The 20,959-nt window shown below is 35.9% G+C and overlaps 5 protein-coding genes and 3 long non-coding RNA genes across 10 annotated transcripts in view; 4 read left to right on the top strand and 4 right to left on the bottom strand.

The window, feature by feature from the left end:
• LOC108949985 overlaps positions 1-20,959 on the bottom strand; it is a 436,537-nt gene that overhangs the window by 239,648 nt on the left and 175,930 nt on the right. The gene's annotated exons all lie outside the window — the stretch shown is intronic.
• On the bottom strand, positions 203-1,733 carry LOC104266286 (omega-scoloptoxin-Ssm1a-like). The gene is made up of 4 exons (XM_009862091.3): positions 1,482-1,733; positions 1,298-1,426; positions 767-871; positions 203-573 (listed from the first exon to the last, which is right to left on the bottom strand). Exons 1-4 carry the CDS (start codon positions 1,537-1,539, stop codon positions 395-397), a joined length of 471 nt encoding a protein of 156 aa, XP_009860393.1. The 5' UTR covers positions 1,540-1,733; the 3' UTR covers positions 203-394.
• LOC100184972 lies at positions 3,690-11,749 on the top strand. Of its 2 annotated transcripts, none has more exons than XM_018814320.2 (4): positions 3,690-3,768; positions 10,513-10,656; positions 11,177-11,293; positions 11,505-11,749. In XM_018814320.2, the coding sequence occupies exons 1-4, from the start codon at positions 3,702-3,704 to the stop codon at positions 11,630-11,632; spliced, it is 456 nt and encodes a 151-aa protein (XP_018669865.2). In that variant the 5' UTR covers positions 3,690-3,701; the 3' UTR covers positions 11,633-11,749. The 2 variants fall into 2 exon arrangements, with proteins under 2 accessions (XP_018669865.2, XP_002121869.1); XM_002121833.5 differs by lacking the exon at positions 3,690-3,768 and adding an exon at positions 9,702-9,849.
• Positions 4,688-5,600, top strand: LOC113474766. Its single transcript, XR_003396451.1, has 3 exons — positions 4,688-4,752; positions 4,884-5,032; positions 5,131-5,600. It is a non-coding gene; the product is annotated as an uncharacterized LOC113474766 (long non-coding RNA).
• LOC108949986 lies at positions 7,718-11,747 on the top strand. Of its 2 annotated transcripts, XM_018814319.2 has the most exons (5): positions 8,043-8,131; positions 8,410-8,553; positions 8,703-8,822; positions 8,983-9,180; positions 11,676-11,747. In XM_018814319.2, exons 1-4 carry the CDS (start codon positions 8,065-8,067, stop codon positions 9,138-9,140), a joined length of 489 nt encoding a protein of 162 aa, XP_018669864.1. In that variant the 5' UTR covers positions 8,043-8,064; the 3' UTR covers positions 9,141-9,180; positions 11,676-11,747. The 2 variants fall into 2 exon arrangements, with proteins under 2 accessions (XP_026692940.1, XP_018669864.1); XM_026837139.1 differs by lacking the exon at positions 11,676-11,747 and having other exon boundaries at positions 7,718-8,131; positions 8,983-9,311.
• On the top strand, positions 13,472-16,524 carry LOC100182600. Its single transcript, XM_002121773.4, has 4 exons — positions 13,472-13,631; positions 14,811-14,954; positions 15,800-15,916; positions 16,217-16,524. The coding sequence occupies exons 1-4, from the start codon at positions 13,577-13,579 to the stop codon at positions 16,351-16,353; spliced, it is 453 nt and encodes a 150-aa protein (XP_002121809.1). The 5' UTR covers positions 13,472-13,576; the 3' UTR covers positions 16,354-16,524.
• On the bottom strand, positions 16,325-16,680 carry LOC113474769. Its single transcript, XR_003396455.1, has 2 exons — positions 16,620-16,680; positions 16,325-16,539 (listed from the first exon to the last, which is right to left on the bottom strand). It is a non-coding gene; the product is annotated as an uncharacterized LOC113474769 (long non-coding RNA).
• On the bottom strand, positions 18,032-19,127 carry LOC113474763. Its single transcript, XR_003396448.1, has 2 exons — positions 19,025-19,127; positions 18,032-18,370 (listed from the first exon to the last, which is right to left on the bottom strand). It is a non-coding gene; the product is annotated as an uncharacterized LOC113474763 (long non-coding RNA).

Genomic DNA, 20,959 nt, shown 5'->3' with positions numbered 1-20,959 from the left:
ACATGCTCATTATACAAGGGTCAATACACAAGTGGAATGTTTGAAAATGTTTCAAGTAAGGAGAAAGTTGTACAGTAGGGTGGGGGTAGATGGTACATCTGTTTATTCTATTTTCTCGTCCAATTTGGTAGTAAACAAAGAACACTCAAAAAAAACTATAAAAACCGCATTCTCACAACTTCCATAGACCATCGTTAACTGTTTAAAACACGATCAGGATATTTGGATATCAGGTGCTAAATGTGTCCCATCTTCCCCCACCCTACTATATTTAAAGAAGACTGGATCATGATGAAAAAACAAAACTCACAAAAAGTAATTTTACTAATAGTTTCCATAAGCAAAGTTTTGGAACTTTGGTATAGTTATTTAAAATCTAAGAAATAGTTTAAATCTATATAAGGTATTGCAACACAAATGGTGCGAGCATAGAAATAACAATGAAGATATTTCCTCCCCCAATCTTCATAACTCCGCCGTTCATGTTACCAGTGTTGCCACCAATGTTACCAGTATTACCGCCAGTGTTTCCAGAACCCAAGGTGTTTGAGTTTGTACCAGAATTGCAATTATCTAAAAAACCTTCTCGTTAAAAAGAAATCTTATCTAAAATGAAAAACTGTACCGACGCGGTGGCTAATTCGTTAGAAATACGCTCCACTCAGTCAGGATACGTGGTATACCTCGTAGTGTATAATACAGAGCACTCGTATTCGTGTTATCCCTCCAAAGGAGATTAAATAAACTACCTTTATTTTTCTATTACCTGTTGTACAACTTGATGTGCATACAACCCCAGCGGAAATATCTCCAAGGCAGGCTGTTGGTGGAGCTACCAATGTGCCGCATGCCCTGACAGTGAACGATGAACCTGCACCAAAAACCATCATGTCCTCATTTTGCTGCTTTGATTAGGTATAGCATACGATGATTGAAAATAAGGTATAAAGCTAAATAATGAGTGACCGACTTAAGTTGTGCCATCAAGTTTAGTATGGTCGGTTGATAACGGGTTCGCCTCTGATATAAAGAGAAATTACGGGTCTATATTATTGAAAAATTATTTCTAATGAACAGAATGACCGTTAGGCCTTAGAGGCCTTAGAGTCTCATCGTCTGTTATCGACACGGATATAACAGGCCGCTGTGTCGAATATTTTTCAAACCTGCTGTCCATACAAAAAATCTAAGTTTCACCTGGTAACTCGTAAGCGGGCACGTTGCATGAAACCGAACAGTCGTAACACGACTTTCGTTGTGCGAGATAGGATAAATAAGTTACATTTATTCGACTCACTGGAAGTGTGTGTTGTCGTGGTTAAACAACTTGAACTGGTTGGGCAAGCCATAGATTTGCTTGCAGAAATAGCTCCTGTACCACATCCAGTAAACAATGTCGAACAAGCATAGCATTTTAAGGCAGAAGCTGCAGAAAAATGCTGGTAATTGCCCAAAATTCGCCACACATATTGTTTTATTACCTTTTCCAATTACAACTGCGAGGCAAAAAAACACCAAATACTTTGTAACTTGTTTCATTCTTAACTGTAGTGTATTAAATCGAAGCACGATATTAAATGTACCTGTTAAAAATCGTCGCAAAATTGGTTTTATAGAGTACTATACTGTATACGCAGAGTAACATCACCACTTTAGTAGCAGCAATCAGCCTCCTATGAAAGCGCAGCGCCTAAACACTTCATCATCAACGGTTAAAACACTTTACTGAAACTGAACGGTGATACCGCCTTTTATAATCCTTGTACCTTGCGAAACTAGAAACCTCCGTGTTATTATATCATATTTTGCATTCGTTGACGTTTCAAAATAGACCAAGCATTAGTTTTTTTATTATTAAATACTGTTATTTGTTTACTTCGGAGTCGTATCCTATATTTGCATATACAGCACCAACGCATCCGGTAGTTTACACAAGGTGGGCATTTATTATCTCATGTGATAAAATAAATGTACATAATATGAATCTATGTATAAACTGCCTCTTTATAAAAATAAACAATATTTGTTTTAGGATGTTATTTATTGTCTTATATTTTGCACGACCGTTGTTATTTATGTACTCTGCTGGCGTATCCCACGGGTTACCAGGTAAAACGTTAAATACGATCACGAAATATGGGATTTATGTGCTAACAGTATCCCTTGTTATCCTACAGTAACCTTATAACCATGCAACTCCATTAAAGGCCTTATTGCGATTGTACAAAATAAAGCATTTCGGCTCTGTTGGTTATCCCATATTCTATCATCATTAACTTAATTGAAATAGAAGTTATAGGGGAAGGGGGGAATGTTTTTTGTCACTTTGTTATAATATATTACAAATATACTAGGGTGGGGAAAGACTCGTTCAACACCGAATTTTAATACTTAACCACAGTAACCGTCTTTGCCGCGCACTTTGTTGGACCATGAGAATACAGCAGTCGAATAAAACGGTAACATTGTTTTTTTGTTTCTCATCAAATAGGTACCCGTAGAGAAGATTTAAAAAAGTCCTATCTATTCCAAGTCCGTCTCCCCCACCCTACTATATCTCTGATACAGGCTTGAATGTAATTTAATAAGGCCATATTTGCGCAATGCTACTTTTTCTGTTTCGCCGTGTTAGAAAACTGGCTTTAAAGTAGGCAAGAAGTAATGTATAAAATCCTGCAGTGTGTATAGCCAACCAAGTGGTCACTATATGGTTTGTCACAAATTTTCTGTTCAAATGTCATTTCAATAGGAATTGTGGTAAAATGGACCATGTTTTCATTTGCATTTATCGTCCAATTTGGTGACAAACAAATAAGAATTGCATTACTGTATAACCCCGCGACTCTATACGAGCGTGCGCGTTGTTATTTGTTAAAAACACATTTAGGGAATGTAGGATTTTATGTGCTAACGGTGTCGTCTATCTTACCCCGTAGTGCCATACATACGTAGCAGAGAAAGAAATAATTAATGAGCACGCATTGACTTAGTTAATAAAACTAGATTAATTTAACTGGGTTAATATTTAGAAACAAAGCATATAGTACAGTGGGATATCGTTACCACCTAAATCCTATGTTTCCTCATCAGGTTTTTAACAAATAACAAAGCTCTTTCACAGTCGCGGGTCTACGGTTATATAATTCTGTAAATATTCTTTTATTACCAAATTGGACAATAAAAGGAAATGAAAAACCGTCCCATTTTACCCCAACCGACTATAATTTTAAATAGAGTTGCTTTTATCTCGTTCCACTTGCAACTTTAAAAGTATTATAGCATGGTAAAATGACACTTTAATTAAAATTGGAAGTAGGTTTAAAGCGACCTGCTTGGGCGAGACTGTATTTTATAAACTTGTAAGGACAACTTGTTCAAACAATGTAAAGCTTTCTTGTGAATTCCGCACAAGCACGAGTTACCTCTTACATTTGCATATAATTCTTATTCTATCAATGTTATTAGGGTCGAGACGGAACTTTACGAGTGTGGACAAATTCATAAAACAGTTCTCGCCTTTTTGATTTTTGTCACGCGAACGAAGAATTCATAAACCATTACATTTTATATGCCTTTCTTCACCAAGCAAGCTACATGTTATTAAAATCTGTTTGAAATATAGATGTACAGCGCTAAAATTATTACTTTGCTATTTGACCCTTGCGGAACGGCTCTATATTTTCGAACAAGTCTTCTTATTGATGATGTGCGAACAAAAGTTTCTCGTTGGCTGTTCTGCAATTATGCTTGCTTTATTTATAAGCCAAGGTATTTATGACTTTTTACTTGTTACATAGTTATTGTTTGAACAACAATAAGACACAATAACTAAGCCAGCTATTTTTTTAAACTCGCATATAGATTGTATAAAACTTCTTTGTTAGAGCGTTAAGGTTTGACTAGTATTATTAATAATATCATTTTATCGGTACAGAGGGATTTCTCAAAAGAGTATGAAATATAAATTTACCATATTCACCTTAAATATAGAGTAAACAATTCTGATTGTCTTAACCGTTTTTATGCTAAAAGGAGCTGGAATCAAATGCTACCAATGCAGCACATCCTCTCTTGCGCCAACTGCCGGTTGTACTACTAGCGATCTAGATCAGTCTTTTAGCGTAATCTGCAATTATGGTCAATATTGCTCTACGAGAACGACATACAAAACGGGTAAAGCCCATTTCTTTCTAAATATGAGGTATTCCTTGACGTATTTTGAACAATAATTAATGCTATTTTTTATACACGGAAACTATTCTTTGTTTTCTACCAAATGGGACGAGGAAAAAGAGTGATAACTTGTTCCATTTTACCCCACTCTACTCTCTGTAGGTTGTTTGTATCTTGCTATTATTTTAAGTTTGTGTTTATAAGCCGCTGAGTCACGTGCGACATGAGCCATTAGCATACATTCCATTGTTGCTTTAGTTTCGGGCGTAGTAAGCACCTCAATCCAGCGAGGATGCGCAAGTAGTCCGGATAATCGTTGCAACTTCATGAGAGAAGGGACATCATACATATCGACATGCTTTACAGGTAACTTATAATAGGTTAGACTAAATAAATGTGATTTACTTATCTTTGCATAACGGCAGTTGTTATAAACACGTAGGATTATGTTTCATCTATACCAGCTATCACATGTGTCATTTTTCTAATGATTGTTTCAACTAATATTTGATTTGAGTTTTTCGCGAACCTGCTCTACTGAAATAAAATATTGCTCCACGTCCACTTCATATAGAACAAGTACAACAATTTCATCCCAAGAGATAAATACTAACGGTTTAGGAATCCTTCTTAACAGATCATTTTAGGTTTGTGTTTATGAACTGCCAAATAAAATTCCAAAACACCCGTGTTCACTCTGATATTTTTAGAAAATGGAATAACAACCGACGAAACCAGAAGGAGGTGCGGCTTTAGCTATAATGGAGCCTCGGAAGTGGCTTACGGCAACATAGTATACTCGTAGTAAACCATATTGTTGTTACTTATATATACTACACCTCGTACTGATGCTCCACAGGTAAAATGGGTAAAAATACAATCATACACCTTGTGTGCCAGCTTACGACTTACCACACGTGTAACTTTGTGGTTGGCTAATGCAACCAAAATTTTCAGATAATTGCAACGCTGGAACTATTCCAAACACTGGAATACCGGGATGTGGAAACTCTTCTGGCGTTGTAGAAGAGACGACTAACTCTCCATCTACAAAAGACGATTCAAGCTCTACTGCAGCCATAACACCGAATGTTGATACCGGTGTAGAAACAACTAGCTCTGCTGTAAAGATTGCTAGAGGTTACTTCATAGCATTATCCATGTTGGCTGCTTTACTTGCAGTTCAAAATCTTATGTAACAACTAGGTCGAAACAAAATATTGATGTGCCTGTTTAGTATTATGAGAACTTTAATGTTGCTAAAACTGTAATATTGTGTACTCACTTTCTTCTGCCGTCGCTGATTGAAATACCATGTGTCTTGTAAGATTACAAAAGGTTCAGTTCTTTGGGCCCCAACCCAATGATGATGAATGGTATGCCCAAACTGCTAAACAAAAGTTATAACAGAACAATAAAAAATAACGAAACTCTTTCTGTGTGTGGTGGGCCAACGACATTTGGAATAACCTATTTTATACATCCAGTGCACACTTACGAGATACTAACTTTATGGGTACGTGTTTAAGTATGAATTTAAATACTGACTTTTGAATATAGTAGAGTGGGGAACATGGGACACGATGTAAGACGTGTCTTTTTGGTACCCATTCAATGATAGACGAAAAAAAATGTTACAGTAGTTCGACAGTATTCTCACGGTCCAACCAAGTGCCCGAGAAAGATGATAATAACTGTTTAATTAAATGGGTACAACATTTTTTCAATGGCTAAAAAAACATATTAATATGTTCATTTTGAATGCTCGTTTTTATGCATTTGTAATAAAATTTAGTTATTCGTGGCATTCACGTGTATTTCTAATAGAAAAATCATTTATTAATCAAAATTAACGAGAATTTTAAGCTGTCCAGTCTTACCCCGTGTGTTTTCGAATTGGTAAAATTACATCCGTTGTGCGAATCGCTAAATAACTCGTGTGTTTTAATATATTTTTTGAATTGTTTTAAATTAATAAAGGAATGATAGTACTAATTCGTGGTATCACCCAAAAACCGTCATATATTTTGACTTTGGAAATATTGGGCATTATGTGCTTAAGTGTCCCATCTTCCCTCACTAAGTGTGGGATTCTTTCATAAAATATGAAGAGAACTGCTACCAATATCCTTTTGTTTGCAACTATATAACATTCTGTAGAACAGTAAAACTGACAGTTTAATTAAAATTGAAGTGAATATAAAAAAATGATTCGGTCATTTTAGGTATAGTAGGGTGGGGGAAGATGGGACACTTTGTCAGACGAGACTTTTTTTAAATTTTATTTTTACGGACCCCCAATTAATGATAATCAGGAAAATAAGGTTACAGAATTATTCGACAGTATTATCACGACTTTATAAAACGCCCGTCAAAGCTGATTACTGTTTTTAAATATAAAAAAAACACATGTAAAATAGAAACAGTATACTTTGAACAGGTAAAAAATGCGAAATAGTAAGGTGCTAATATTTAATGCTCGCTAAATCATAGTAAAGCCAATAATTTTTTTTAGTTTGCGTGTGCGAACGATTAAACTAGTTTCATAGCTTCATAAAACAACCTTGAATATTTCGTACAGTTTGAGTTTTAGTTTTGTAAATAAAACACTAAGATAAAAGGATGAAGAAAATAGGCAGGGGTCAATATGACTTTAAATTGAGACAAAAACAACAAAAAAATATCGGTTTAACGTTATATATATGAAGTTTACATGGCAAAGAAACTAGCACAGACTGTAAAACTCGGTAGGTTAACTACAAGTTGCAGAATACTGCTAATGTAAATAGAGTCCCATCTTCCCCCACATTGTAGTTTTGTATGTTTTCATTGCCAAACTTTGAAAGATTTGCTTTTAATTTAGTAATTTATACCTCAGGGGATTTTCAATTATAAGATACTGATTTAATAAAAAGATAATCTTTTGATCATATATTCGAAATTTGGTCATTTGCACTTGGTGATAATTATAAGAAGTGGCTTGTGTCAAAAACAGAGTAGTAATACCAAATTTGTAGCAAAGAAAAATAAAAACTTTATCAATAGTTATTATCAATTTTCTGTTATTACAAGTTTATATACATTTGTAGGATACAATATTTACCCATTCATGTTCGAACATTACCCAATGTTACCAATACCAATTGTTATGCAATAATATAATGTATATAGGTAACATGTTAAAAGCTATAGCAGTAAGGCAAGAAAAAGAATGTTTAGACCTAATTTTCAAAGCGTACAGTATAATTTCGTGTTATTTACGTATATTCCTATTTATAAATACACTTATTATTTAAAATTACCAATGATTTTAAACTGTCCCATCTTATCCTGTGTGTTTTCGAATTTGTAAAATTTCACTTGTTGTGGGGGATCGCTAAATAACTTCTCGTGTGTTTTATTATATTTTATTAAATTGGTGTCAATTAATAAAGGAATGATAGTACTAATTCGTGGTATTACCCAAAAACCGTCATCTATTTTGATTTTGGAAATTTTTGGCAATATGTGCTTAAGAGTCCCATCTTCCCCCATTGTACTATATGTGTTCGATGCGTATATTGGGTCGTTAACAAAATAGACATTTATAGGTAGTGAATTTTTATGTAGAGTTAATTTTCACCATTTGCATACAATTCCTCAGTCAATATTTTCAGGCACCAGGACGAAATTTTAGGAGCGTGAACAAACTTGTAAAATATACGTCGCCTTTTTGATCTTTTTTTGTCGCCGCATAAAAAAATGCTTAAATACTTTATATGCCTTTCTTCACCAAGCTATACATGTTATTAAAATCTGTTTGAAATATGGGTGTACGACGCTAGGATTATTACTTTGCTATTTGACTTGTGTGGAACGGTTCTATATATTTTCGAACAAGTGTTGTTATTGATGATGTACGGACAAAACGTTTTCGTTGCGTGTTCTGCAATTATACTTGCCTTATTTTTAGGCAAAGGTAATGTAACGATATTACGTATCGAAAATTTTTTTTATTTCTTATAAACTTATTATTTGAGCAATAACGGGTTCACAACTAGAAACTACTGTTTAAATTTCGCATTGCAAAGCTTACTTTATCAAGTAGTAGTAAACTTAAAACATTGTTCTTCGAAGTTATATGTTTAATTTATTCAAATGCCAAGAAATGCTATTATTGTGGCAATTATTATTTTGATATCAAAACGACCAAAAGTTGCTTTGCGTAATCTAAAACACGTTTTTTTCTGCTGACAGGTTATGCCATCCAATGCTACAGTTGTACCGCATCCTCTAATACGCCGTCTAACGGTTGCGCTACTGGAGCTCTTTCGTCGACTTCAAAGGTTTCCTGCCCGGCTGGACGAAGATATTGCTTAACGACTACGATATACACAACAGGTAAACTATATTCTGAAATAACGTATGACATTTGATGGGGAGTTACGGACCGCACCAAGCACACCCGTAAAAGTGAAAATTATTTGCAGGCCTTTAGTTTTAGACACACACCCCAAAAGAAACGAAGCGGTATTGACTAATTTTCTCAGGTTTGGGCATATCGACCGTCTCAACCGTGCGAGGATGCTCCGCCGTTCCTAACTCGGGCACACTTTGTTCCAACATTGGAGGAATGACTTCCAGAGCATACTACTCAACATGCTCTACAGGTAGCTTACAGTTGGTAACAAACGAGATTAATTAAAAGATGGTGTGGTACTTAAGCCTAATGTAAAAAGATGAACTTGAATAATATTTGCTTATCCTCTAAATCGTGTCACTAAAATACACAAGGGAAAGGCAACGCTTTAATTCATATTTTATTTACAGACAATTGCAACATTGGAACTATTCCAAACAGGGGGTGTAGTAGCTCTTCGGGCACCGGTGAAGATACAACTAGCTCTGCTGTAAAGATTGCTGGCGGTTACAGCTTCATAGCATTATCTATGCTGGCTGCTTTACTTGCAGTTCAAAATCTTATGTAACTACCAACCAAATCTAAACAAATCTATTATTGTAGTGTAATATTTTTTACTCTGTATAATTCTTATGTAGTAATAATTGTTAAGAAATGACATATCGCGTGATATAATTATTAGAGGATCTAATTTTAATAATGCTGTAATTTAAAACTTGTTAATAAACATATTTTGCAATTAATTTAACATGTATTCTTTTTGCGGTCGAAAGCATGTTATATAATTTCGCAGAAAAGATTTAGGTTTAAAATACAATTGAGTTCTAATGATATGGTCCGATAGAAATTATAATACACCGCTATACAATCTATGTATATAAGCTGGTACTTTGTTCAAATAACAAATTTATGAGGGGGTTTCAAACAATAAACCTTACAGTTTCCAATCCTTAACATTGTTTGAAATCGGCGTGTAGGAAAAATGTGGGGCTGAACAAAAGTCAATAGAAGTAATGCTTTTGTTGTCGGACTAGGAAGAGAATCGGTCAGCCTAAACACAATCCTTTGTTCACAAACCCCATTGAAATGGCCATAAATACAAAGACGTTAATGTCTGTAGAATTATTACTTCGCTGTTTGCGAGCGCGGTACAAGGTTAGAGAATTAAATTTTACAGTCTTATAGATTTTGTTGCAAGGTATTTTAAGTAATAATGTATCGACAACAAGCTTTCGTTTTGTGTTCTGCTTTTCTTCTCGCTTTGTTTATAGGCAAAGGTAATTAATATGTATTTTATATATGATATATTAGGGTGGGTAAAGATGGGACACATTTTCATTCCATTTTCTTGTCCTATATGCTGGTAAACAAAGAACATTCAAATAATTATAAAACCGTATCATCACGACTCCCATAGACTGTTGTTAACTGTTAAAAACACGATTAGGTTTTTGGATATTATGTGCTAAAGGTTTCCCATCCTTCCCCACAGTACTGTATAACTTACCATTCGTGGTCAAACTACCACCACATCTTACTCAATAGCGCAACTGCTGTTTGAAAAATATTGTTTTTGTGTTTTATTTACTGCAATAACTATAATGCCTTAACTGACCAAATTAAAATAATAACAACTAATAAATTTGGAAGCAAATTAAAATAATAACAACTAATAAATTTGGAAGTGAATTAACGTTAAGTAAAATCCAGAAAAAATGTAAAACGAATCTCAACACCGAATCTTTATAGTTTTAGAAGTACTGCGTTAGTACCCAGTGTAACGTAAGACTTAAAAAGTTTACTCTTTCAGTGAAAATCACCTACGTTTTCACTGGGTATATATTTTTAAAAAATGGAAGAAGCAAAGCTTGAATGTCTAACGTTTTTTTTTATGCGCTTGGTATTACTTCGTTATAATCGAAATCCACTTTATTTGATAGGATCAGCAGCCCAGTGCTACCAATGCACTACAACTTCTGCGGGGCCAACTCCAGGTTGTGTTACGGGAGCTCTTTCGGCCACTAACCAACTGCAATGTCCCTCTGGGCAGGATCATTGCCTGACATCTACAACATACACGACCCGTAATAATCTGAAGTTTTTTTTTTGTTTGATTGGGGTGTGGCTCGGCATATTAGTGTACTTATAATACTAGGAACACCCGGCTCTTTATAGAATGTTTTAAGCACAGAGGATACAGACTCTTTTTCGATACAGCTAGCAGTTCACACTTGTGTACTATATGTCTTCCTTGGGCAAAAGACTTTAAGAGCATTCGCTTATACCCCAATTGTTCCATATTGGTTGTCTAACTCTCACCGATAAAATTGAATAAAAATTCATAAAAATAGTTGTTACCTACAAAGTTTCATATACGATCAGACACGTGGGTAAATCGTAAGCGGACTTGAGGTGCTATAAACGAGCCCTGTCAGGCGAGGCTTTGAGGTTAAAAACTTTAAATAAACACCCGATCCGTCAACTTTCCTGCGCTTCAAGCGGACTTAAAATTGTCTAGTTTAGCGCTTCCGGGTGAAATAAAGGTGTGGCGTTTGCGACGTTTTAATGCCAATATTATGCAATTTTCATGACTTTACTATTCAGTTCTTGGAGTATCAACGGTGACAACTGTACGTGCGTGTAGTGCGGCTGCTCTTCCCAGCACAACTTGCTTGAACTTGGGAGCAATCGGTATTTCCTTTACTTCGACATGTTCAACAGGTAAAATTAACCTGATGTAAGTTCGACGCTTCTACCTCAGTGTGCATTTGAGTCCTTGTGGGGACACACCAAAGGACACACCAACGGTCTGTCTCCAACCCTAGGTTCTTTAATTATTATGGGTTGTAGTGTAACTTGTCAGCCATACAGAAACAGATGCAACCCAGAAAGAAATATTGCGCAACGTAACAACAACTGTTGTATTTTATAGATAACTGCAATACTGGTGACAACGCTAACACTGGAGTATGCGGCTCTGCTGTAAAGATTGCTGGCGGTTATAGCTTCATAGCACTATCTATGCTGGCTGCTTTACTTGCAGTTCAAAATCTTATGTAAACAAACCAACCAAGTCCAAACAAATACATTTTTATTGTAGTGTAATATTTTGTACTCTGTATAATTCTGAACTCGCAATTCAATTGTAAATTTGCTAATAAACAAGTTAATTAGACCATATTGTGCAATCAGTAATATTTCCTCTCACGAAACGAGCGATCAAAACCCAATTTAATTTTAAAAGTGCTGCTTTGGATTTAAAGTACAATTAGTTATGATATGAAAACAATTAGTTTTACTGTGAAAAATACACAACATTTCTAACATTTAAACTTAATTTACATCATTAAGTCCCGATTCAAAAGTTTTATCTTTCTAGCATGCTAAACTTAAATCGTGGCAAGAATTTATTGAAAAATATTAGTTTATGTTAAAGCAATATTGGTGACCGTATGGCGACACATATATACAAGCGTGTTTTTATACCAGCAGAATGCATAAGACAGATTTTTTAATTATACGACATAGTTATACCATAGGTTGTTATGCAGTACTTGTATGATAACGCTAGTACGTTGTTTCAATACTAACTCTTTAATCATGGTTTCAAACAACAAATCATTTTAATGTTGCACATTGTGCTAAGAATAATCATACGCCTAACTGAGGTTTTGGTCAGCATAAATATGCCTTTATTAGGCGCTACGAATCGCATCGCGTCGAAATAGCTTTAAAAGCTACGAATCGCATCGCGTCGAAATAGCTTTAAAACAAGACTTAAAGTTAAAAATTATTTTTCCGATGTATTGTGGGGAAAGATGGGACACCTATTCATTCTTTTTTCTCGTGTTAATTTGTATTTAAGAATTATAAAACCGTCACGACTCCCATAGACCGTTGTTAATTGTTTAAACACGATCCGCGTATACCAGTCTACAAATTTTGTTGTGTGCTGATATATCGACAACAAGCTTGGTGTTTATTGGGGTTCTGCTTTTACACTTCACATCCCTAAATGGCTGCTGTATCTGTAAACTTTAAAATCACCTCTAAAATAAATGCTTTAAACGGTTTTTCACCTTTTGATATTTTTGCACAACCGATTATTTGAACTTTACAAACAGAATTTTTAACAAGTTTGTACAATCTGCATGTGCTACTTGTCCACACATAACAAAAACGTTGTAATTGTTGTAATGATATAGACACAAACAAAAGTGGAGCTTCATAATTATCAGGTGATTGTTCAAAAACATCACGTGAAAAAATATTTGGCTTGGTCGCTAGGTACGCGCTGCGGGAGTATTAAGTTACTACGATTATAGCACAAGATTTCAAAGAGATTTCTTTAACGTAGTGATGTAACGTTTTGTGTGCGTGAGTACACAAGGTCGTCGCAATGGTAAATGAGGATTCCGTAAGTCCGCCGCCGTGGCAGCGCGTTTGCATCCAACCCAGAGGCAATGAATGGGTTCACGGCTTGTATGACTGCTACCATTGTGGGCGTAATCCTTTGCGCAAAAAGACACGCTGTAGTAACCTAATAATCACTAATTTATGGCATTTGCGGTAACTTAGTAGTTACTAATCATCAATGTTGTTTAAATTATTCATATACATACGAAAAAGTTCAAAAATAATAATCACCCACAAAGTACGCAGCCCGTTGTCTAGTAATTATACCGTTGCGCAAACAATGGACTAAGAGTTTAAGCAACCAGTTGGTATATGTACCTCGTCGTGAAGACAATATAAAATTACTATTGAGATATACAGTTTCCTTTCACCTCGCGTGTTGTAACAAGCCAGGAAAACTATTTTCGACTGGGCCAGACAGAAGGCATGAAACAAAAGGTAACGCTGTTTGTCCTCACTTAAAAGAAACGATTCCAACACTTCGATATCACTTAAGGTTTTACTGGCGACGGTTAAGAAGGACAAAATATTCCTAAGTTTTTGAATTTTATCTGATCATTTAGAAGACTTAGTTTTTATTCTGTCAATATGCAGCACCAGGCAATCCTTCTGTGTTCGATCTTGTTCGCATTCTACGCCCCGGGTAAGTTGCCATGCTCGTTGTTAAGTTTGTTAATCATTCGCATAAAGTCGTCATTTAATAATTCGCTAAGGGTGTTATTATTTTTTGCATGATCATCGGTTTATGCGCGAATCAACATTGAGTTAGCTAACCTTGTTCTTGCAAGTAAATATGCGAGTACTTGCGCATAGTTATCATGCATAATGGGCATTGTTATGATAGCTGTCAATCATTGTGACATGCGGCATTTGTTGTTAATAGCGCTTCTGCCAAACCGACAAGTTCCAGGCTCGTCGCTGCTACCAGTATGGGCTTTGTATGTCTGCTTGGGGCAAGAGTCGCTGCTACCACTGGGCGTATGGGATGTGTCTTGGCCAAGACACTGTCGGTATGCGAATTGTCCAGCATATGGCACAGTGGATATTAATGGCGCCCACTAATATTAGGGGTGCATGTGCCTTTGGGTAAGAAGACACTCACGGGTTACCCAAACTACTTGGCATTGCTGGGTTTTCTAATAACTAAATTATTAGTCCTACAATAAATAGAAAAAACAACCACCCACAAAAATTACTTTTATGATAGTAGGGTGGGGGGGGATAGGATACATTGGTACATAATATCCAAATATCCTCTAATCGTATTTTAAACAATTAACAACGCGGTCTATGGAAGCTGTGAGACTACGGTTTTTATAAATCTTTGATTTTTTTGGTTTACTACTTAAATAGGACGGGAAAATAAGGAGTAGGTGTCCCATCTTCTCCCACTCTACTACAAAACACCCACCTAGATAGGCACGACACCCATGTTGAAAATAACGAATGTCGCTTTTTGGCCACGTAAGAAAAAAAATTAAATGGAACTCTTGGCATACTATGGATAGGAAGATGATGGGCGTTACCATAGGGCTAAAAAAACATCTGTGCACATTTCCTATGTCATGGTAACATGTCATAAGGTGGGGTAGTAACATGACACCCATGTTATTAACGATCTTTTACGTTGCTACGCAACGCTGAAAAACTATGGGATCGATTTCAAGAAAAATGCGCGACAAGTCCGGGCTTCTTTGCTGATGTAACCGATACCCCCCCCCCCCCCAACCCCCTGAGTCGGCAAGCGAGCTACCAATCGATGCTAAAACGTGTAACAGCACGAAACCTTTGCCCTCTACACACAACATTTAATTAATTACAGGCCAGGCAATTGAATGCTACTCGTGTAGTACATCGACTACAACCCCCAACACCGGTTGCATGACTGAAACATTGGCAGATTCTAATCGAAAGAACTGCACTACTGGGCTCAACTACTGCACGACGTCAACAATCTACGCCGAGTGTAAGTTCATTTATTAAGTAGCAGTTATGGAGTGAAACGGGTATAGCTATACTGTTCGTCGGACCGACAAAAGAGCACTTTCACTTTATTACCAATCATTGTCCCGACCAAGTGTGCTCCCTTGTCCGAGTTCTCAGCCATACAAAATTACACACACACACGTAAACCATCCAAGTTTTGAAAATACAAAAAAATGAGTTTCAAAGCAGCAAATTCGCCCGCTGGAGTGAAAAAAAATAATTTTATTTCTGAGTTGGTATAATGAATGCTAAAACATAGACTTATTCTGTTTTAATTTTCGATCGAACATAGCTACATAATATGTTGACTCGGCACTTTTTTATATTAAAATTTCTATTAGGCCTCACTAGTACTTACTGTAACATTTTAAGTCAGTTTTTCGTATTTAACATTGGGTTTGAAAATATGCCGAGTCAGCATAATCTGATATGTAGTACCTACGTTCAATCGAATAGAAATTAAAACATAATAAAGTGTATATTTTACAATTTTTTTTATATATTTTTAATTGTTATACAAAATCAAAAATAAAATTTGAACTTTCTTCAGCATTTTAGAAACTACAAACGATCAAAGTTAAGTGAATTTATTTCTTATGGGAAATCCCATGCATTGTCGAAACAGTTGATTTTTTTACTCCAGCGAGTTTTTTTTACGCAACTTTTTTTAGAAGCCGTATCGTTATGATACCTTTAGGCTGTTACATTCCATATCCTCTATCCATACGGAAATTTTCATTTTTCGTTGGTATGCCTCCTTACAATACAAGAAACCTCTACTATATAACATCGAAATCCTTTATAACGCCTGTTTATTACTTTAAGTTTTGAATAGAACAACGGTGACAACTGTACGAGATTGCGCCTTGTTAAATGTTACTGGTATCACGTGCACCAACATCATCGGAGTTGGTCAAACGTACACTTCGACCTGTTCCACAGGTAATGATATTTGTCAGTAAGGCTTCTTCTTTCTGGCAAGTCCGAACGCATGGCCGTTTTCGATATAACGAGAACGGAAGAAAAGGCGAAATAGCTTTATTGGGTTTTGTTGTAGGATCGGATTTCTAGAAGTTGTAGGACTATTTATACAAAAGTATCCTAAATAGCTTGTCTGTATTAAACCGTTGTGGGTTGACAAATGCTGACTGCCCCATAAAACCTTTTGTTAAATTTGATCTGTCGCGTAACAGTTTCATTATTTCGGTGTTATAAATTAATAAATAATTTGCTGGTTTCTAGACAACTGCAACACTGGCACCAATGCTGACACTAACCCCACAGTTTGCCCCACCGTCTCCTCTGCCGGGAAGGTTGCTGGCGGTTACACCTTCATAGCATTTTCTTTGGTGGCTGCCATACTTCAAAGTATTCAGTAAAACACTCAATATTCAGTAGGACATATTCAGTAGGAAAAAGTCAACATTGTGTATATAAAAACGGGTTGTGATTATTATATCGTAGGGGAAGAAAAATTGGTGTGATTATTATACATATCGCTTAGTGTGGTTTTATAGTAGGACCTTTAAAATAAATTCCCAAGCTTTTCATATTTGCTTCTTTACCTTTGCGTTTAAAGATCAGAAAAGCAGTAAAGAAAAAAATCAGAAAAGCCGCTGGCAAACAAAAGTTTTTGCTTCTTTACCTTTGCGTTTAAAGATCAGAAAAGCAGTAAAGAAAAAAATCAGAAAAGCCGCTGGCAAACAAAAGTTTGCAAAACGAAAAATATCCAGCGGCAAATATATAGGCCGAATGTGTTTTATTTGCAAGTACTATAATGTGGCGAATCACTAAAAACGTCGTACAGCATGTCGCTTTTGAATAACGTATATAAATATCTCACATTTTATAAGGTACTCTTTACGTTGGTCCCGTCGCAAAACAGAAAATGTCTATATCAACGTTCTGATGCGAAGCGGCGTGTTAATTTGTGTTTGTGCTTTTTTATGTTTACGAGTCGCGTACACGTCATCCACTGCTGTTGTTTAAAAACGACTGATTGTCTAATTAAACCACAGCTGCAAAAACACAGTTGAGATTTTTTTGAAATATTGTATTGCCATATTCCATGTCGTTCAGTGATTTCAAAATGTATGGGAATATTTCGTACAACCTTATATATTCTATTTTAAACTGCTTTAATAAACAGGTTGTCTACACAAACGTACAACAAAGTAATAATTTCCGTACCCAGAAACTTTTTGTTGGTTCCAACCCCGACGTCACGCATCAGTTGATTCAGTCAGGACACACTCGCTCGGTTCTCCTGTATATGAACGACTGTCCCCGGGTTCCCGTTCAACTTTCTTAATCTCTGAGCCCAGTTCATATTCTGGCTGCAAAGGCTGCAACTTATTTCAACACACTTCTGTATAGTAATGCACCGGAATTGTACCGTTTACGACTTCGCTATGAAAGACAGTTTGTGAATCATTTCGCCAGAGAAAGTTTGTGAATTCATTTTCGTCAGGGAAAACGCGGCAACTAAATAGTGGTCTAAGACTCTCAAACTGTTTAAACTTTAAAGCATGCCACTGCGTAAACACTCCTAGCATCAATCTAATAAAAAATAAATCTTTTTTTAGTCACAATACAGTGACAAACCAAAGTACAGCAAACCGGTTTTATAGTCCGAACTGAGACGCGCGTGTTCATTTAACGAAACAGAACTATAAACTTCTTGCCGCCCTTATAAAAGCGTGTACTGCTGTCTGTGACGTCATCAGTTGCATGATGTTGGCCTGCTGTAAGCAGTCATCAAACCATCGAGTAGCTCAATTACCGCTATTCAGTCTCGAAAGCTGTGACTTTTGACGCTGCTACCAATGTTGGTGTGTGTCTTTGACTTTAAGCAACAATTTGCTGGCTGAATAATACAATAAAAGTGGTCAGGTATAACTTGCTTGATCCTCGCGTGGCTGGAAAACGACAGTCGCGATAAAGTCAGTTTTTAAAAACGTAAATGGCTGCGATTTCACATTTACAACTTTAGGTGTATTCATTCAATATATTGATAAGGTAAAGAACTATTTATAAAGTATTTTAAATATCTGATGTATATCTTATTGCACACTGATTGTATTTAAATATTTCAAAGGACGAGAACGAGAAATATACATAATGCAGATAACGAATATTTATTTAATGGTAAAACGTAATGAATATACAAATATACAATGTGCATTTAATAAAAATGTTTTGAGAGTTCAAAACAAAAAAGGGTGGTGGTTCAAAAGTGTACATATAGCCATCCAAAGATAAGCAAGCATGTAGTTGATATTCGTCTCACCATAGCAGCAAAATTCAGTGTAGCAGGTTTACTTCATCACAGATAGTTTGCGTATCGAGAGCGCCGAATAAATGTAACAAAAGCGGGTTTCAAGTTTTTTTTTCTTGCTGTAAAACAAACCGAGAATTAGATTGTGAAGAGGCTTATAGGATTGCTTTATACAGCCAGTTGGTACAAAAAGCATAACTAAAATAAAATATATGGAACACCGTTAATTTCTTGACTAAATTAACACCGTCGTTCTTTTTGATGCCTAAGACTCTCCCAAACGAAATTGTGGAGATTTTTTGTCGCATCTTCAGAATAAAACAGTAAAACTTTGTTTTCAACTTAACGCCAAACGGGACACGAAACTATGACACTTTTAAAATCGCGTGGGTAATTCCTGCGCTGTCCGAAAAACGAATATAACTGATATGGTAGCGAGCAACAGTAAAGTTATTAAAGGACACCCACAATCATGGTAGCAGCGACGAGCTTCGAACCCACATCATATAACCACTTATTTTTCCGTAAGGAAACCCGCTTTTCATCTCGTTGTTACAGCGACCTTATTATAAAATACATATCTTTAAAAATCTAGGTATGGTACTGCATCGTCTTTAAAAACGTATCTGTTTCAGCAGATTAACATATGGATACGTCGGTTGTCCTTACGCGAAATAACTTTAAGTATGTTGTAATATACACGTAATAGGTTCATACTTTTTTTACAGCCATGTCGATACGCGTGATGGAAAATTTTTGTTTGTTGTTCTTACCGTGGTTTGCTGCATCATCGGCAACAAATCCATCAAATTCCCAACCAGTTGAAGCCACGACGCCCGATCAAACAGGAAGTTCTGATTTACAAGATTGTCCTCATCTTTGTGTACTTCGGTTAAAAAGAACCCGGTTGAAGGTAGCGCAGACTTTTAAATGAGCCAGCAATTACGAGACTGATATTTCAATGTCTTTACACTAAACTGAACATCGAAAAATACGCGGCTTTTTGTTTAAAAAAAAACAAGCAGTATTTAAAGGCCTAGGGGGCAAAACAATCTTTCAACTAAACATTCAATTCCTTATTAAAGAAACAATTTCTTTACAAAAAAATGCCTTTTGCAACTTATTCTCGTTTCCGTGTTTTTTTCAGCGGGTGGGTTTCCCTAATTAAAAGACGAGATTATTAAACTGGGGCACTAGGTGCTTGGTTGGAATGACAATTTCTAATGAATTTTATTTGTGTTGTTTGAACAGGAGATTGACTCATATCACAGTTGTATAAACGAATGTACAGGAAGTTGGCCGTTTATACCGGAAGGTTTGTATGTTTAATGTAAATCAAATGTGTAATTGAGCACGTAAGTGGTCATATAGATTCTTTTTCGTTAAGCAGTTGTTCTGTTGTTATTGTATTTTTGCGTGATTTTTCCGCATGTATATTAATTAATTCTGGGACTCTTTATTATCTTGAAATTTTTTGGTTTAAAACCACATGTGACATGATTAGCGATTAATTAACAATTACTCTTTTCTCATGTACTTTAAAGTGGTTATACTGCCATGGAGTTTAGGAGGACACGACGGCACGTGTTGGTGACATTCACGACTTAACCAAACTATTACCATTGGGGCGCATTAAGTGCACTACTGTCATACCTTATTATCATTATTCGTAATTGAAACATTATTTTTAATTCAACATCATATAATTAATATTAACTTCTTAACATTACCTAATTACTGCGTCATTACGGTTTGTTAAAATTCACGAAAACAAGCGTTTTTAAGCGACGACAAGAACTAATGTAAGTAAGTTACAAGTAACCACAGGCTCCTACGGGAGTTAACACAGCGTATTTACACATATTCTTTACCAATCAATAAATCATAATATATCATAGGTCTTTACGAATTATTATTTATTACATGTATAAACGCATTATTCCTACTGCCCCGCAGCCACCAATGGCAACGGGAATCCGCTTTGTTGGTTACTTCTGGTTTGTTTTTAATCGAGCATAGTCGACCGTTGTAATTATATTATGTCAATTAGTTTAATTCGTGCTCACGCATTAGATCTTTAATTTCTTGTTTTTTCACAGCACGCCCAATAACAACGTAGTGTGCGCTTTAGTAACATTTCCTATTAGTAATAGGGCAGAGGAAGTTAACTTTAAACTTCCTTCTCGGATACGGATGCATTCATTATTTAAAACGTTGCTTGAATAGAGCGAAGGCGATTCTTTCCACAGTTTCGATTAATGTTTTTAAATGCAATGTACACAACGCTACAATGTGTTGTTGTAGAAGTACGAACTACTGGGGGTCGAAAACGGCGGCCAAAATGGGATGTTTCCGACATAAGTGTAGAAGTTAAATTGTTTACCACCTTGTGTCCGTGGTTGTTTTGGAAAGATACAATCACATCAAATTGTTTTTTTAGTTTGCAATCTAACACAGAACCACTGTACCTGACTCCTGGGAGCAGAAACCGAATTAGGAATATTTCCGGCGGTCAACTCAAGGGCAGACTAACGTATCTTTAAACTAGTATATATACCTCAAAGCAGAAAAAATGCAATACAGCATGTGGCTACGCAGAAATATGTAGGCAGAGAATCACGGTATCGCTTGACTTTAATCCAAGCCCAATTTGCTCTTGATTGGACTGTGGCAGTTATTTACTAAAAAGATTGTGGTATTCACATTTG

This window comes from Ciona intestinalis, chromosome 12 (assembly GCF_000224145.3).
Source record: "Ciona intestinalis chromosome 12, KH, whole genome shotgun sequence".
NCBI classification, from domain to species: Eukaryota; Metazoa; Chordata; class Ascidiacea; order Phlebobranchia; family Cionidae; genus Ciona; species Ciona intestinalis.
This window is presented reverse-complemented; position numbering and strand designations above follow the sequence as displayed.

Coding starts and splice junctions, on each gene's coding strand:
- LOC104266286 (XM_009862091.3), bottom strand. CDS start 1,539: ATGAAACAAGTTACAAAGTATTTGGTGTTTTTTTGCCTCGCAGTTGTA. Junction 872..1,297: donor CACGACAACACACACTTCCA/GTGAGTCGAATA, acceptor TTTTTGGTGCAG/GTTCATCGTTCACTGTCAGG. Junction 574..766: donor CACATCAAGTTGTACAACAG/GTAATAGAAAAA, acceptor AAGGTTTTTTAG/ATAATTGCAATTCTGGTACA.
- LOC100184972 (XM_018814320.2), top strand. CDS start 3,702: ATGATGTGCGAACAAAAGTTTCTCGTTGGCTGTTCTGCAATTATGCTT. Junction 10,657..11,176: donor ATCTACAACATACACGACCC/GTAATAATCTGA, acceptor TTTACTATTCAG/TTCTTGGAGTATCAACGGTG. Junction 11,294..11,504: donor TACTTCGACATGTTCAACAG/GTAAAATTAACC, acceptor TGTATTTTATAG/ATAACTGCAATACTGGTGAC.
- LOC108949986 (XM_018814319.2), top strand. CDS start 8,065: ATGATGTACGGACAAAACGTTTTCGTTGCGTGTTCTGCAATTATACTT. Junction 8,554..8,702: donor GACTACGATATACACAACAG/GTAAACTATATT, acceptor TAATTTTCTCAG/GTTTGGGCATATCGACCGTC. Junction 8,823..8,982: donor CTACTCAACATGCTCTACAG/GTAGCTTACAGT, acceptor TTTTATTTACAG/ACAATTGCAACATTGGAACT.
- LOC100182600 (XM_002121773.4), top strand. CDS start 13,577: ATGCAGCACCAGGCAATCCTTCTGTGTTCGATCTTGTTCGCATTCTAC. Junction 13,632..14,810: donor GTTCGCATTCTACGCCCCGG/GTAAGTTGCCAT, acceptor AATTAATTACAG/GCCAGGCAATTGAATGCTAC. Junction 15,917..16,216: donor CACTTCGACCTGTTCCACAG/GTAATGATATTT, acceptor GCTGGTTTCTAG/ACAACTGCAACACTGGCACC.